Source organism: Lagenorhynchus albirostris, chromosome 8 (assembly GCF_949774975.1).
Source record: "Lagenorhynchus albirostris chromosome 8, mLagAlb1.1, whole genome shotgun sequence".
NCBI classification, from domain to species: Eukaryota; Metazoa; Chordata; class Mammalia; order Artiodactyla; family Delphinidae; genus Lagenorhynchus; species Lagenorhynchus albirostris.
Genome location: NC_083102.1, coordinates 69,954,088 through 69,972,048, shown reverse-complemented (window position 1 = coordinate 69,972,048; position 17,961 = coordinate 69,954,088). Strand labels below are relative to the sequence as shown.

The 17,961-nt window shown below is 35.7% G+C and overlaps 1 protein-coding gene across 2 annotated transcripts in view; it reads left to right on the top strand.

The window, feature by feature from the left end:
• The window catches only part of SNX13 (sorting nexin 13), a 138,397-nt gene extending 132,323 nt beyond the window's left edge, over positions 1-6,074 (top strand). For both annotated transcript variants that reach the window (XM_060157121.1, XM_060157122.1), the window contains one exon: positions 2,551-6,074. In XM_060157121.1, coding sequence (XP_060013104.1) covers positions 2,551-2,798 — 248 coding nt within the window. In that variant the 3' untranslated portion in view covers positions 2,799-6,074. The remainder of the gene's footprint in view (positions 1-2,550) is intronic.
• Positions 6,075-17,961: the final 11,887 nt, after the last annotated feature.

The following is a 17,961-nucleotide window of genomic DNA, read 5'->3' as shown; positions in this document are numbered from 1 at the left end:
AAAGAAATTAAAGACGATACCAACAAATGGAGAGATATACCATGTCATTGGTTTGGAAGAATCAATATTGTGAAAATGGCTATACTACCCAAAGCAATGTACAGATTCAGTGCAATCCCTATCAAATTACCAATGGCAGTTTTTACAGAACGAGAACAAAAAATCTTAAAATTTGTATGGGGACACAAAAGACCCCGAATAGCCAAAGCGGTCTTGAGGGAAAAAAACGGAGCTGGAGGAATCAGGCTCCTGGACTTCAATCTATACTACAAAGCTACAGTAATCAAGACGGTATGGTACTGGCACAAAGACAGAAATATAGATCAATGGAACAGGATAGAAATCCCAGAGATAAACCCATTCACCTATGGTCAACTAATCTATGACAAAGGAGGCAAGGATATGCAATGGAGAAATGACAGTCTCTTCCATAAGTGGTACTGAGAGAACTGGACAGCTGCACGTAAAAAATGAAATTAGAACACTCCCTAACACCATACACAAAAATAAATTCAAAATGGACTAGAGACCTAAATGCAAGACCAGACACTATAAAACTCTTAGAGGAAAACATGGGAAGAACACTCTTTGACATAAATCACAGCAGATCTTTTTTGATCCACCTCCTAGAGTAATGGAAATAAAAACAAAAATAAACAAATGGGACCTAATGAAACTTCAAAGGTTTTGCACAGCAAAGGGAAACATAAACAGGACAAAAAGGCAACCCTCAGAATGGGAGAAAATATTTGCAAAGAAATCAGTGGACAAAGGATTAATCTCCAAAATATATGAACAGCTCATGCAGCTCAATATTAAAATAGCAAACCACACAATCCAAAAATGGGCAGAAGAGCTAAATAGACATTTCTCCAAAGAAGACATACAGATGGCCAAGAAGCACATGAAAAGCTGCTCAACATCACTAATCATTAGAGAAATGCAAATCAAAAGTACAATGAGGTATCACCTCACACCAGTCAGAATGGGCATCATCAGAAAATCTACCAACAACAAATGCTGGAGAGGGTGCAGAGAAAAGGGAACCCTCTTACACTGTTGGTGGGAATGTAAGTTGATACAGCCACTATGGAGGTTCCTTAAAAAACTAAAAATAGAATTACCATATGAGCCAGCAATCCCACTACTGGGCATATACCCAGAGAAAACCATAATTCAAAAAGACACATGCACCCCAATGTTCATTGCAGCCCTATTTACAATAGCCAGGTCATGGAACCAACCTAAATGCCGTTGACAGACTAATGGATAAAGAAGATGTGGTACATATATACAATGGAATATTACTCAGCCATAAAAAGAAACGAAATTGGGTCATTTGTAGAGACATGGATGGATCTAGAGACTCTCATACAGAGTGAAGTAAGTCAGAAAGAGAAAAGCAAATATCGTATATTAACACATATGTGTGGAACCTAGAAAAATGGTACAGATGAACTGGTTTGCAGGGCAGAAATAGAGACACAGATGCAGAGAACACCAAGGGGGGAAAGGAGCGGGGGGTGGTGGTGGTGGTGTGGTGAATTGGGCTATTGGGATTGACATGTACACACTGATGTGTATAAAATGTATAACTAATAAGAACCTGCTGTATAAAAAAATAAAATAAAATTCAAGAATAAAAGAGAAAAAAAAAGAATAATACATGGTGCTCCCATATTTACGTGTCTCTAGTAACTTCATGTTGCCTATGAGTAAACTCTGAACTTGCTTACCCTGACAGTCACAGCACTGTCAGTTTTCCATTTTTTTCACCACTTTCTCTTACAGGAATCCTAAAATTCAACCAAACTTTACTACCCCATTTCTTGAGCCTGTCTTGTTTTTGTTTCCACTTAGTGCTCATTTGCTCATTCCTGTTCTTAAATCTTTCATCTGTTTGCACCTATGAAAATGCTGCCCAGGTAGCAAAATCTACTTCAGTTGTCACTTCCTTGAAGGGAACCTTTCCTTATTATCTCATGTTGCATTCCCTCCTTGTAAGTGTCTTTATGCTTTTAGTATTTTAATGGCACTGTTTCTGTGTTGCAAGTTTTTTGAAATCATAGATCAGCTTTCACACATTTTCTTATAGTATTTCTGACTGCATTAAATGTAGTAAAAGTATGTGTATAGTGTTTTAGAGTTTACAGATCACTTTTCACATTATCTCATCAAGGCTTTATAAATTCTTACAGTTATAATAATATTGGTTATTATAAATTCCCATTTTACAGATGAGGATGCAAACTCAGGGTGGGTAAGTTATCATATAGGTATTAAGGGACAAGATTACAACTCTAATTTGGGGTTTCCTGCTTTCTCCTGTGCTGTATTTGTCTCACAGTATCTATTGTGTAAGTGCATGCATGCTTGCAAACGTATATAAGTTTTAAGTCAGTTATTAAACTTATATTAAGGTCATTAACTGAATACTTGCTACTTATCAGTTACTCTGCTTTGTACTTTACATACTTAGCATAGTTTAGGCCTTGGATTTCCTTTGAATAATGAATTGTGTTTATTTCCCCTCTCCCCCGCTTCATTTAGATGAACTGAAGCACATTATTGGGGCTGAGACAACACGGAAAGGTATTCTTCGTGTATTTGAAATGTTTCAGCACAACCAGTTAAATAGGAGGATGGTTTATGTCTTTTTGGAAGGCTTTTTGGAAAGCTTATTTCCACAGTATAAATTCCGTGAACTTTTCAACAGACTGCATTCACGGTCAAAGCAGATGCAGAAATATAAACAGAAACTTCATACTACTCAAGCGCCTTCTTTACAGAAAAGGTGACACTCCAATCTATGAAGCTGGTGTTCGTTTTGTCCAGGACTGATGGTATGGACGGATCTTCTGGGGCTTAACTCATATACTGTTGTGTCTGCACCAGTCTTTTAGTGTCTCAAAATAGATTATTAATACATCCATAAGACTGTGGTTCTTCTCATCCTTGTCTATAATCCAGCCACTACCAAGAGAGATTTCTGTGTCTTAAATGATTTGGTGCATATTTTTGCAACACTGAGAGGATACTGCCCCCATCTCAAGCAGGAATGACGTTGGTCTCTTCTGTTTCAAACTAATCAGCATTCTCCAGCAATGACAAAGTGCCAGAGTGTAGATATGAGAGCTAAGGAAAGCACAAAACAAGAGTTCACAGATAAATTGGCTGATTTGTTTAACAGTGGGAAACTGTGCAATGTGCTGTTTGGAGGGATTTGTTTTGCATAATGATTTTATAGGTCTTTTTCAGAATTTTGATATAGTGTAGATAGCCAGGTGAGTGATCTTTGGAACATCTGTTTCAGGTCTAGGGAAAGTGACAGAATGCCCTTAAAGTATGAAGTAACATTATATCCAAATTACAGTTTTGTGACATAAAGTAAAAACCTAGTATAAAATAAAACCAGTGAAAACAAAAATTTCATTGGATCTGTTATTCATTGGTAGAAAACAGATTTTAATTGATTCTTATGTGTCTTAAGGGCTCTATTTTGCTCTTAACGGTACTCAGTCATAAGCTTTATTTTGGCATTCTGTGTGTAAAAAGAAGCATATGATGGCTCTTAGTTAAGTTACAAAATTATTACAGTTTTCTTTATCTTTAAGAGATTACTGATTATGTAATAGGGGCTATAATTTGTTGAAAGAACTGCCAAATACTTCTAAAAATGTGGAAATTTAAAAAACAGTACTCTATTGAAAGTTACTATATGATGATTTTAAACTGTGTGATCTAGACATACGTTAGGTGATTGCAAAAATAGCAAATCAAAGGATTAAATGAGTTTATTAGTCGTATGTAAACATACAAATTCTTAACTCTATTATAGTGTACATATATGAAAATAAATAAAACAGAATTATAATATTTTTTAAAATAGGCTTTATTTATATTTTGCATAATGTAAAATTCTACTAAATAAAGCAAGTTGGCAAAACCCCTCGGTGTATACATTTAAGTCCCTAAAATAATTTTATACCAACAACAACGAAATACCTTTTCCAGTTTTGGAGCCTCTGCATTTCCTATAGTTTTCTCATTCTCCATTTGTCAATCTTGGAAGTCTTCATATGTTTTCTATGCAGGATTTCTGCATAGTTTTAAATACTTCCACTGACTAAGGGTTTGGGTGTGTCAGCGTTTTTTGTTTTAAAAATATTTAACACTAAAACCTTAAAATAGTGAAGCTATTTATCAGACCACTGAGCCAAGATGCTGGTATTAAAAGAACATCCGGGTGCTTAAGATAAAGGGACAGAGTATTGGTATCCCAGTTGTTTGGGAGCTTTAAGATTGGAACAAGATGTTATTGTCTTGTCACTGAGATCCTACTTACAAAGTGAAGCCGGATAGAATAAAGCCTGCCTTTAAAGCTTTATAATAATAATCATATTTATTAATAATGCTGTTGTGCATACTTATAGTATGCATATTTTCAGCCTGTGTTGCATGTCTTCAGAATTACATAAATGAAATCCCTTTCATTTAAACTTCCAAATGAGAAAAGATCCTTATTGACTCTGGTGGAAGATATAATATTTCTTCTTCTCAATGTGTCTTCCTGCCCTGGTCTCTCCTCATGCCCCAGGCTTTGGAAGAAAAGATATGTGAAACATGTCTGTAGGAAGCATCAGCATGGCCGTAAGTGCAATGATTTTCAGATATACCCCTGCCCATTTCAAGTATATTTTTGCCATAAATAAATCTAAGAGTAAGAGCCTAGTGTGTACATGTGAAAAAGCATTTCTAGATAATGTGAGGAACGCTGGCCATCAACCAGGGAAAGAAAGGTCATGCAGGATTGTGAATTTTCATGGAGCCCTGCAAGAGAACTGCAATCATACCAAAAACTGTTTGAGTAAATGGGTTTTTAAAATAATTTTTGTTTAAGAGTTTATATTTCAAAAGCAGAAATGTCAAATGGTAGTCTGTGTAAATGGTTATGCATCTTCTCCTTGCACATCTATGTTTTACATCAGAGAGAGCCGTGGTCATGCTAAAATTAGAGATACTTTTTGAATGACTTGGTCGAGCTGTGTGTAAAATATTTAACCCATAAGTCAAGTACAGTGTACTATGTTTAATAAAGTTATTACATTTAATGCATTTACTGCATATATGAATATATACATGAAGAGGCTTTATGTCTTCTGATATTTGATTTTTGAATGTGTTTTTAAGTCAGTGGTGCCTTTAGGCAAGAACCTTCTAAATTAATCATTCTTGGTTTGGGTTTTCTGACTTTTCAGGTAACAGACTTTAGAAACCATCACTACTAACTTACAGTAATTCACCTAAAAAATTGATTGTATGATTTATATATAAGGGTTAGATGGGCATTTCCTATGATTAGGGTTTTCTGATAGTTGCTGAAAACAATTGTGCCATTGACTAATGGATGCACTTGGTTAGCCTTAATTTTTTTTCTTTTTAAATTTAAAACCTTGAATATTTCACTTCCTTCATTTTAAGTTTGTGCTTTGGTGTTTGGAAAAAAATCAAACAGTTAAGTGCTACCAGGAAAGTGTACCAATTTTTAAAAAAATTAAGAACAATATAAAATTTCACAATCTAAAATTTTAATTTGTGCAATATTTTCATTTAATGCATGTGTATTTGAGTAATCGTAAAATAAATGAATTTTTAATGTTTTGAGATCTAGTTTAAGCTGTCTTCTTAACCCAACAACTTACATTCCGTTGTTGCTGCATCCTTTTATTTAAGGACTTGTTTTAAAAGTCTTTTTGTCACTCCTTGTAAAATTCTTCTGTTATTAGTAAATTTTGCTTATAGGAGCATGGCTCCTGTATTACAAGGGAAAAATATAAAGAGCACATTTTAGGATTATAAGTGTTAAAAGATAACTTGTGCATATCATTCATTGTACAGTAAGTGTCAACTGTGTGCCTAACTATTCTATCAATACTTCTTTAACAAAGAAGGAACAATCAGAATGTCAGTTATTTTTATTGAACTAAAAAGAAGATTAAAAATTTTATTTGGTTTGCGTTATGTTTTGTCCATTAGAAAATACTAATAAAGTATTAACAAACCTTTTTGTTGAATTTTATTTAGTAGTGATGTATTTTTATTACTTGAAAAAATGCTTGCTCACTTGTCTTATCTTTATTATCTGTGTGTATTTTCCTTTCATTTTAGAAATCAAGCAATTCAAGTTCCAGGTTGATAGATGAACTATTGAATGATAACTGACTTACAGCTAACTGAATTTAATTTTTCCTTTTATGGGGCAGCTAATTTACTACCACTTGTTAAAGAAACTTCATACTTCCCTACATGCAAAATTATAATTTTCTCATAGAGAGGAAGATCTATAAGTAATCCATTAACAATTTTTGTTTGATCTCATTTTAAATTCCTGGCCTGCTATTTTAGAGGTTTCGTTTCTAAAGGCAATAGACTCAATACTCAGAAATGTAGCTCTGCCTAGTTGGCGATAGTCTTTGCAGGCTTCTTGGATCTATATCCAAAGACTTCTCAGACATCAGTGTGATTACTCCTACCCTACCAGGGGCAGGCGTAGTGTTTCTCAAAATGCATACTGTAAAATAGTGGTCCCTTTAAGATGTTCCTGAAGGAATAATTTTATACTTTTATGTAACTTATGTAAATCTACATGCTATTCAAAACCCTAAAATGTTCCTTCACAATTCAAATGATTGTATCAAAGGTTCTGAAAAGTTATATAATGAATAACTCTGTTTAACTTTGTTTTCCTGACTTCCCAAACTTAGTTAACTACAGAATCTTTTGTCATAAATACCTATTAATAGCTTGAGGATAGTGTTCCCAAGGAACGTGGTTAAAAAAAAAAAAATCTTAGTAGGGGAGAAAAAAAGGTGAGGCATCTTTAGTTAAACTCTATATAGAAAAACCCATGAATTTGGGAGATGGTGTTTTGGGGTTTTTTTCTTTCCTGTTTTTTTAGCTTGTCATTCGTATACGAAGTTCAGTGTTTGAAAGAAAAAGGACAGTTAGAAAAATTAACAGGAGATATTGGAGTTGAATTTGGCACTGGATACCAGAATAATGAACTCAGTGAGGGATAGTAGAGTATGTCTCCTGAGAAGCAGGAAAAATACTTGCTACTTCTTAAAGATCCTTATCTTGCTGAGGTGATCAAAATAGTAGTAACTAGGAAATGCAAAGAGGAGAGAGAAATGTAATATAGGTCAGATTTTAAAATATGTGCCAGACATTAATCCATATATAATAGGGAGATGCTATGTTTGATCTAGGAACAATGGCAGCAGCTAAGAACCTAGTACTTCACAAGAAAAACAATAGAATGGAAATTATACTTAATGTCTGTTTCCCAATGCACAGTGTATGAGAATTGTATGAAATGTGACATTTTAAGTTGGCAAACATGAACTTTTACATATAATTGAGTGGAATAAAACAATAGGTCTAATTGTTGGAAAACTGCAAGACCACCCCCCTGGTGATTCACCAGGAGGCCTCTCAGGATTCGGCCTTCAGTCATACAGCAAAGATTTCTTACAGCAAAAGGATATAGAACAAGATGAAAGGGAAAGGGTGCATGGGGTGAAGTTTGAGGGAAACCAGGCACGAGATTCCGAAGTTCCTCTCCCAGTGCAGTCTTGCAGGATACACTTAATTCCCCCCAGCAATGAGTTGTGACAGCACGTGTGAAACATGGCCAATCAAGGAAGCTAATTCAAGACTGCCTACAGTTTTGGTTTTTTTTTTGCTGTACGCGGGCCTCTCACTGTTGTGGCCTCTCCCATTGCGGGGCACAGGCTCCGGACACGCAGGCTCAGCGGCCATGGCTCACGGGCCCAGCCGCTCCACGGCATGTGGGATCTTCCCGGACCGGGGCATGAACCCGTGTCCCCTGCATCGGCAGGCGGACTCTCAACCACTGCACCACCAGGGAAGCCCTGCCTACAGTTTTTATTGGGGGCAGGTCATGTAGGCACCCTCTGCTTAACACCAAAATTCTGGACTCCTGGAAGGAAAGCATGTGTTCCGCATAAACCATATATTTTGTACAAACGGTTTACACATACTGATCCACTTCTATCAGTTTTGGGAATGGTAGGAGTACTCCTAAAATCTAAGTTCTCAGATAGCTGAGAACAAAGGCCAACCTTATAAGCAGGCCTTTCAAAGGACAGCAGTCATACCTTCTATGTTAACTCTTTTCTACACAACTAAACCCCTTGATTCAAAGAAATGGCTAACAGAAAGCAATGAGTTGCACTGAAGATCTTTAAGATTTATCCTTGTGTAGAAGCCTCCACACCTGGAAGTGGAAACATGACAATTCAGATGCGGATGAAAGGGGAAAAGATAGTGATAATGTTATGAATGTATGTTGCAATCCAAGAAGCTGGAGGAACATATTCGTGTATTTCCAATAAAGATTCCCGTAGCAACAGTTATACAGCACTTACTAATCAACTTTTTGAGGTGTAGATACTATTACCTTCTTCAGTTTATAGATGGGAAGACTCAAGCATACCAAAGTTTTAGAGCTGGTAAGTGATTAGGCTGAAATGTCAACACAGGTGATCTTACTCGAGTCTGTGCCACGGTTTCTCAACTGGCGTTATTGATATTTTGGGCTGCATATAATTCTTCGTTGTGGGAGCTGTACTGTGCATTAAAGATGTTCAGTAGCATTCTTGGGCTCTACCTACTACATAATGCCAGTAGCACTTCCCCCACCCCCAGCTATGACAACCAGAAATGTCTCCAGACGTTGCCAAATTATGTCTGGGGGCAAAATTGCTGCCAACTGAGAACCACTGATCTGTGCTCTCACTTACAAAATAAAGTAGGAACTGAAGACTTAAGTTCTGGGTATTGTTTTTTCTCTACAAGCTAACACCTGACGAATCTGCGGCTAGTTTTTTTTTTTTTTTCTGTTACAGAATTATTTGTGTTTTTTTTAACATCTTTATTGAAGTATAATTCTTTACAATGGTGTGTTAGTTTCTGCTTTATAACAAAGTGAATCAGTTATACATATGTTCCCATATCTCTTCCCTCTTGCATCTCCCTCCCTCCCACCCTCCCTATCCCACCCCTCTAGGTGGTCACAGGGAGAATGTAAATGGGATGCCTAGCCCTGCTTTAAGAGGAGGAGAAGGCTAGAGCTAGAGGCAGCAAAACCAAATATTGTAACTTGTCTTGATTTAAGTAGGCATCCCATAGTTGGGAAGAAGGGGAAGGGAAGAGAGGGACTTTGCAACTGAGATAAACAAGAAAAGCAGGGTTTTTCTTGATGTTTAAAGATGTGATGATTACATGAGAAAATTGCTGTTTTACTCCCATGACCAGGCTATTAACTCAGTAACGTTGATACTTCTGGGATATTTTACTTTCAACTCTTGTCCTTTTTATTAGTGAGTCTTTCTAGAGCCTGAAAATTCTTTTGCAGTCTTCTTTATAAGTAAAAGCCTTTCCTAAAGTGCTCTTGTATCTACGTTTTCCTTTGACAAGTGAAAGTTCCCCTGGGATGCCCAGGTGAACTGAGTTTGCCTCCGGGGATGAACCTCATTCAACAATTAGAGCTTTCACCCTTGCTGACTGTTTCCTACTTTTCTTCCCTCTGGTTCTTTTTCTGAGTCTAGGTCAATCTGGTCCTGATTTTGATTAGTGCACAGATTTTTTATTTCTCTATTGGTGGAAGCGATGTTGGGAAGCTGATTTTTTTGTGGTCTGACCTTCTGATTCTCTCTCAAGCAGCCATTTGCTTTTTTTGTTTGCACATCTTGAGGATTCTTAAGAAAACGTACTGGCATTTCAGACATAGGTTTAGTCTGGCCAATAGCAGGTCTCGCCTTGGGATTAAGAAGTTCACGTTGCAGGCTACACCAGTAATTGTGTGTCTTCTGCCACAGGTAGAATCCTCCATGTTGTTTGTCTTATTTGCACAGCACAGAAAGCTAAAAAAGACATTAAAGAAAAAAGTTTTTGTGCCTGCTTGAAAGATGGTGGCTCCTTGCAATCCTTTGTGTTTCTGACCTCCCTCCTTCCAAAGCTGCCACAACGAATCGGTGAGTTTTTTTCTTTATTTTTGATTCACGGATAAAGTTGTAAAAGTAAGCCTGCTACTTGTGTGTGTGTGTGTGTGTGTGTGTGTAAGTGTGGGGGGAACCTTTTCTGTCTTTGTAGAAGAGAAGTAATTAGCCTTTTACAAATGGTCTTTATATAATTGTAATACTATATACACCGGTGGCATTCATCCACTTTATTGTCTCAAGTTCTGGGAATTGAGTGAGCACAACAATTGATCATTTATATGCACTACTGAGGATATCTAATTCAGATATACAGATTAACCATCAAATAGAGAGTTCATACAAAAATTTAAGGAAAATTGAAATTAGTTTTATGTGGTTTTAGAGTAAGAGTGGTTGAAATTAAGCATTTTTCTTGGTTTTTATAACAGTTTTATAAATGGGTCTGTATGTATGGTGGAATGGGACTGCAGGTTGAATGGAAAAGATTACTTCTGGTTTGTTACGAGCTTCATGACTTTCTGTGCAACCTGAAGGGTGCTGAGTAGCCTGAGTTTTCTTTCTTATTTCTTTAAAAACAAAACTCCATGATGAGCCAGGTAAAAATATGAAAAAGAGCTCTGTGTTAAAAACAAACAAAACAAAATACACACGCATATATACTGAAGTAACAAGAAATCCATCAGTCACCTCCTCTAGAGTCCTCTCAGCTTGCTCAAAGTTGGATGAAATTCTTTTATCACATGAGTATGAAGTATTTTCTAAATGTATTTGTTGATAGACTTACATGCCTTTGCCTATCTCCATAGATAACAAGTTAATTATAAAGTCTCTTAAAGTTAATGGAGCTCTTGCTTTGATTGCATATATAAACTAATCCAGACTTAAATAAATTGAAAATGAAAGAACAAAATAATTTTCAGAGAGAAAGCAAAGAAGTCCAATGGGCAAGTTTGCTAGCACTTTAATGAAACTCAAATACTTGTTGAAGGAGGTGAGTGAAAAAAGTTAGCCGTTCTTTAAATTAATGGCCTTGATTGCCTAGGATACAACATAAGAAACAAAAGTATACATATGTTGTATGTGTATAACAAGAAGAAATAAGAAAAATGGTAGTCCTTGTTTTAATAATTAGGTATGTAAATGTAGAAAAATATGAGATAATATTACTAAACAAGGGGAATACTTGGACAAATTAGTTTTAATAATTTTGGTTTAAAATGACTATGTTTTTGCTCTGGTGTGAAAAGTAACATTATTCTAAAGTTTCTAACTTATACAAAATTTGGATGAGTTTTCCAATGGAAAGCATAATTTGAATGCTATCAGCTTCCTACATTGATGTAATTTATGTTTGTCTCCACAAAATATTTAAGATTATGAAAACTGTAAAAACTGTGTTTGACTGAAGTAGCAGTTTTAAACTGGGGGTGAGTTACCCCTCATGGACCATTTGGGAATATCTGGACATTTTTGACTGTCAGGGCTGGAGAAATTACTGTTAGCATCTTAATGAGTAGGGCCAGGGATATGCTGCTAAAAATCCTATATATGGCACCCCACAGCAAAGAATTATCTGGTCCAAATTGTCAATAGCACTGAGGTTGCAAAACCCTGAACTAAATGTAATTATTATAGAAAAAGGATATGTTCCTCTGATGCTACAGATCATAAGACAATGCTATGTAGATAGTTATTGCATTTACAATGCCTGTGTAAAAAAAACTGTCATATTGCTTTTGAAATTCATGTATGTTGTTAACGTGTATCAATAACTCATCCTTTTTCTTGTTAATACTGTTCCATAATATGGACATACTATAATTATTTTATCCACTCACCAGTTAAAGGACACTTAGTTATTTTAAGATTTTTGGTAATTATGAATAAAGCTGCTATAAACATTGTTGTATAATAAAGAACTTGGTTCCTGGGAGATATACTCTAAGTCCATGGAATTTTGTGAGCATTAGGATTGTCTTTGCTATTCATGAGCTCCTTCAATCATTTGAGTTTATGCTAAGGAGATGAGTTGACTTAGGATGGGGTTTGTCACCAGAAAGATCAACCATGTGACTAGAGGTTTGGGGCTTTGAGCCAGCTGACCTCTGGGGAGAGGAGGAGGACTGGAGATTGAATTCAGTCAATGGCCAGTGATTTCAATCATATCTCTCTGTGATGACCTCAGTAAGAACTCTGGACATCAAAGTTCAGTAGAGCATCCTGGTTGGAGAGCACATTGCTGTGCCAGTAAGTGTGACCACCCACCCTGATTCCATGGGAAGGGAAGAGAGCATGGAAGCTCCATATTGTGGGACCTCCCAGACCTCACTCTTTGTGTCTTCTCACTTGACTGGTCCTAATTTTTATCCTTTATAGTAAAGCTGTAATCATAATTTGTTGCTTTTCTGAACTCTGTGAACTGTTCTAGTGAATTATCAAACCTGAGGGAATTGTGGTAACCCCTGGATTTGTAGCCAATTAATCAAAAGTACCAGTGGCCTGGGCACCCCCAAGTGTGGCTGGCATCAGGAGTAAGGGCAGTCGGGTTGGAGACTGTGCCTTTAAACCTGTGGAATGTGATGTTAACTGCTAGTGGTTAGCACCAAAATTGTACTGCAGTACACCAGCTGGTGTCAGAATAAGTACTCAGTACAAGTCTACGTGTAGACGTATGCTTTCATTCTCTTGGGTAGATTCCCAGGAGAGGGATTGCTAGGCTATATGATAAGTATATATTTAATTTTATTAGAAACTGCCAAACTATTTTCTAAAGTAGTTGTAGCATTTTGCGCTTCCATTAGCAGTTTATAAGAGTTTCAGTTTCTCTGTATTTTTGTCAGCATTTGGTATTATAAGGCTTTTATTTATTTATTTTTTAAGTGTGGTCATTCTAATATGTGTATGGTTGTCTCTTTTTGTGACTTAAATATGTATTTTCCTGATGACTAATATTTGGTGCATCTTTTCATATGCTTATTTGCCATCCTATCTCTTTGGTGAATTGTGTGTTCAAATCTTCTGCTCATTTCTTTTTAATAGGGTTGTTTGGTTTCTTATTAATAAGTCCTAAGAATTCTTTTATATTCTGGAAACGTGTCCTTTAACAGATGTGTGTTTTGCAAAGGTTTTCTCCCCGTCTGTGCCTTATCTTTTAATTTCCTTAACAGTGTCTTTCAGCTCACATGATTTTAAAATTTTGATGCAGTGCAGTTTATCAAATTTTCCTTTTTGTTTCTTCTGTCTTCTCTAAGAAAGCTTTCCTTACTTAATTCAATACCACAAAGATGTTCTCTTGTGTTTTCTTTCAGAAGTTTTATAGTTTTAGGTTTTACATTTAGGTCTTTGGTACATCTCAAATTAAGTTTTATATATGGTGTGAGGTATGAATTGAAGTTTTTTTGCATATCAGTGACCAATTATTCCTTCATCATTGTTGCAGAGACCATCCTGTCCCCCATTGAATTACCTTGGCACCTTTGTTGAATATAAATTGACCATACACGTGTGGTTCTATTTCTAGATTTCTGTTCCAAGGAGCTATGTATATCTGTTTTATGTCAATACTGAATAGCTTTATAGTAAGTCTTGAAATTAAGTTGTATGAGTCCTTAAACTTGGTTTTAGTTTTCAAAATAGTTTTAGTTGTTTGGACTGTTTTGCTTCTCTGTACAAATTTTAGAATCAGCTTGTCTGTAAAACAAAACGAACAAAACCAAAAAACCCTCTTAGGGTTTTGATAGGGATTGTATTTAATCACTAGCTCAATTTGGTAGGAATTGACATCTTAATATTGAATCTTTCAGTCCATGAATTGGTATGACTTATAAGTGTTTTCTAGTTTCATAGAACAAGTTTTTTACATTTTTTAGATTTAACAGTGTTTCGTTTTTTATGTTATTGCAAATGGTACAATAATTTAACTTCCCATTGTTCATTACTAGTATAGAGAAATACAGTGTTTTATATCGACCTTATATTCTGTGACCTTGCTAAACTTGCTTAAAGATTCTTTGAGATTTTGGGGAAAGGGAGAAAATGAAGGCCATTTTAAATCTTCATTTCCAATGTGTATGCCCCCTTTCCCCATCTCCCTCCCTCACCCCCTCACTTCTGCTTTACTTCACTAAGAATTCCAGTATAACACTGAATAGGAATGATGAGAGTGGATATCCCTTCCTTGTTCTCTCACCATTAAGTTTGGCGTGAGCTGTAGGCTTTTTGTAAATACCCTTAACCAGACTCAGGAGATTCCTTTTATTCCTATTTGCTAACAGTTTTGATCACAAATGGATGTTGAAGGGTTTCAAATGCTTTGTCTGCCTCATTTTCAGTGATCATGTGGTTATTCTTCTTTAGTCTGTTGATATGGTGAATTGCATTGATGATTTTCCAATGTTGAATACTCCTTGTCTTCCTGAGATTAATCCCAATTGCTCATAATTTACTATCCTTTTTATAAATTGTTGGATTTGAACCACTATTATTACATTTGTTTTTATGCCTGTGATCATGAAGGGTGTTAGTCATTAGTCTTCTTGTAATGTCTGGTTTTGGTAACTGGGTAATTGTTTCATAAAATGAGTTGGGAGGTATTCTCTCTTTTTCTATATTCTGAAAGAATGTATATAAAATTGGTATTATTTCTTCCTAATTGTTAGAGTTCACCTGTGAGGCCAGAAGGGCCTAGAGTTTTGTGGGATTTTTTTTTTTTTTGGTGGAAAATATTAAACTAAGAATTCAGTGTCTTTCATAGAAGAATTATTCAGGTTATTTGTTTCCTTTTGAGAAAACTTTGGTGGTTGATATCTTTCAAGGAATTTGTCCATTTCATTTAAGTCAGGGTTTCTCAACCAAAGTGATGTTTGGGCAGGATGATTCTTTGTCGTGGGAGGGTGTCCTGTGCATGATGGGATGTTTAGCAGCATCCCAGGCCTCTACTCACTAGATGCCAGGAGCAAGTCCCCCACTTGTGTCTTCACATATTTTTGCCAAGTGTCTGCTCTTGGTTGGGAACCACAGACTTATGATAACAAGTTCATTGGCATAAAGTTTCTCATAGTATTCCCCTCTGATCTTTTAATGTATTGTAAGATCTGTGGGATCTCTTTTTTATTTATAATATTGATAATATGTATCTTTTCCTTCTCTCCATCCTCTTCCTGCTCTACCTCCTCTCTCTTTCTTTCATCAGATTGGCTAGAGAGTTTAATTAATTTTATTAATCTTTGCAAAGAACTACTTTTGGTTTCATTGCCTTTCTGCTTTTAGTTTTATTTCTGCCCTTTACTATTTCTGTTCTTCTGCTTGATTTAGGTTGAATTTGCTGTTCTTTTTCTAGTTCTTTAAGGTTTAAGCTTAGATTATTAATTTGAAAACTTCATTTCATAATATGTTCATTTAATACTATAAATTTCCCTCTAAGTATGATTTAGTTACATCCCATAAATTTGGATTTGTTTTTTATTCTTTTCCATGCAATTAAAAAGATATTTCATTTCTGTTTGACTCCTTCTTTGACCCATGGGTTATTTAGAAGTGTGTTTAATTTCTAAACATTTTGGGATTTTTCCATATATCTGCTATTAATTTCTAGTTTATTTGTGTTTTGGTTAGAGAACATACTTTATATACTTGCCATTCTTTTAACTTTGTTGAGGTTTGTTTTGTGGCCCAGAATATGATCTTGGTGAATCTTTCGTGTGCACTTGAAAAGAATGTATATTCTGTTGTAATTGGGTGGAGTGTTCAGTGATTGTTGGTTAGGTCAAGTTGTTTGGTTGTAGTGTTCAGGCCTATATCTTTACCTCTTTTTTCCTGCTTTATCTTTCAGTTACTGAAAGAAGAGTGTTGGTATTGAAGTCGCCGATTGCAGTTGTGATTCTATGTTTCCTTTTGGTTCTCTCAGGTTTTGCTTCATGTTTTTGAGGCTTTGTTCATACATATTTAAGATTTTTATGTCTATATAATGAATTGACCCATTTATCATTGCTTAATGTTCCTCTTTATCCCTGCTAATGTCTTTTGTTCTGATGTCTACTTTGTCTAATATTAATAAAGGCCTTTAAAAAATACTTCAGGCTAGATTTAGCCTATGAGCTAAATCCTTAATCCTTGTTGACCCCTGTGTTAGAAAGTTTCTTGTTGATAAGACATAGTTGACTGTTTTTGTTGTTATTGTTGGTTTTTTATGTATTTTTATCTTTGCCTTTTAATTTGAGTATTTAAACCATTTTTATTTGCTTTAATTATTAAATGGTTGAATTTATCATCTTGCTGGTTGTTTTTATTTTTTCACGTTTGTTCTTTATTCCCTCTTTCCTCTTCTTTTGCATTATTTTTTATGAATCCATTTTATATTCTATTGTGGCTTTTAGCTTTATCTCTTAAAAATATTAATGGTTTCTCTAAGGTTTAAAATGGATAACTGTAACTTATCATAGCTGTAGCTGCCTTAAAATAATATTAAACTGCTTTATGTGTGGTGTAAAAATTATACAACAGTATATTTTGAATTCCTCCTGCCTTCACTGTTGTTGTACATTTTGTTTTTAGCTATATTATAAGCCCTACAGTAAACTGTTAATTATTTTATGTTAGTCAAATATCTCTTAAAGTAATTAAAAAGAAGAAAAAGTATATTTATGTTCATTTTTACCATTTATGGTACTTTTCATTTCTTTGTGCAAAGCCAAGTTTCCATTTGGTCATAATACTCCTGCCTGAAAATTTTTAATTAACATTGCTGTGGTACACATCTACTGTCATTGAGTTGTCTACAAAAGTCTTTATTTCACCTTAATTTTTGAACAATATTTTCACTGTGCATAGAATTCTGGGTTGACTATGCTTTTTTTCACCCAGTATTTTAAATATGCTACTCTGTGACTGTTGAAAGATCAGTGGTTGCCAGGAGTTTGGGAGGAGGCAAAAGAGGGATAAATAGGTGAAGTAGAGGGGATTTTAGGGTAGGGAAACTATTTTTTATAAATCAAATGGTGATACATGTCATTAGGCATGTGTCAGAACCCACAGAACAACAATTAAGAGTAAACCTTAGGGCTTCCCTGGTGGCGCAATGGTTGAGAGTCCGCCTGCCGATGCAGGGCACACAGGTTCGTGCCCCGGTCCGGGAAGATCCCACGTGCCGCGGAGCGGCTGGGCCCGTGAGCCATGGCCGCTGAGCCTGCGTGTCCAGAGCCTGTGCTCTGTAACGGGAGAGGCCACAACAGCGAGAGGCCCGCGTACCACAAAAAAAAAAAAAAAAAGAGTAAACCTTAGTGTAAACCATGAACTATAGTTAATGTAGTCCATCGTTTACATTGTTATAATTGTACATTACATAATTATTTTAACTACATTAATTATTATATTACAATAAGCAATTGTAACAAATGTACAACACTAATGTAAGATGTTAATAATAGGGAAAACTGTGTGCAGAGTTGGAGGGTAAGCCTAGGGAGGGGCTGGGTATATGGAACTCTACGTACTGTCTCTCACTTCTGTAAATCTAAAACTACTAACAAAAATAAAGTCTATTAATAATTTTTTAAAATGTCACTGTTGTCGGTCTTGCATATTTTGGGATGAGAAGTCTGATGTAATTCTTTTTGTTGTTTCTTTACATACATTGCATCCTTTTAAAAAATGCTAACTGCCTTCAGGATTATTTTCTTTATCTTTGCTTTACAGCAGTTTGGCTATGATGTGTCTAGATTTGTATGTGGACGTGCATGTGTCTATGTGCATAACACATTTCTGGGATTTGTTTCCATTCCTTGGTCTCTGTGTTCAGTCCAGGAGAGAGGATTTGATTGATTCATCCAGTCAGCATCCAGTCGAGGGCATTCCTGTTGGGTGGAGATTTCAGGACAGCCCACCTCAGAAGTTAGCCTTGGGTCAGGAGCCGTTCTTTGTCCAGTCATCTTTGCAGGGC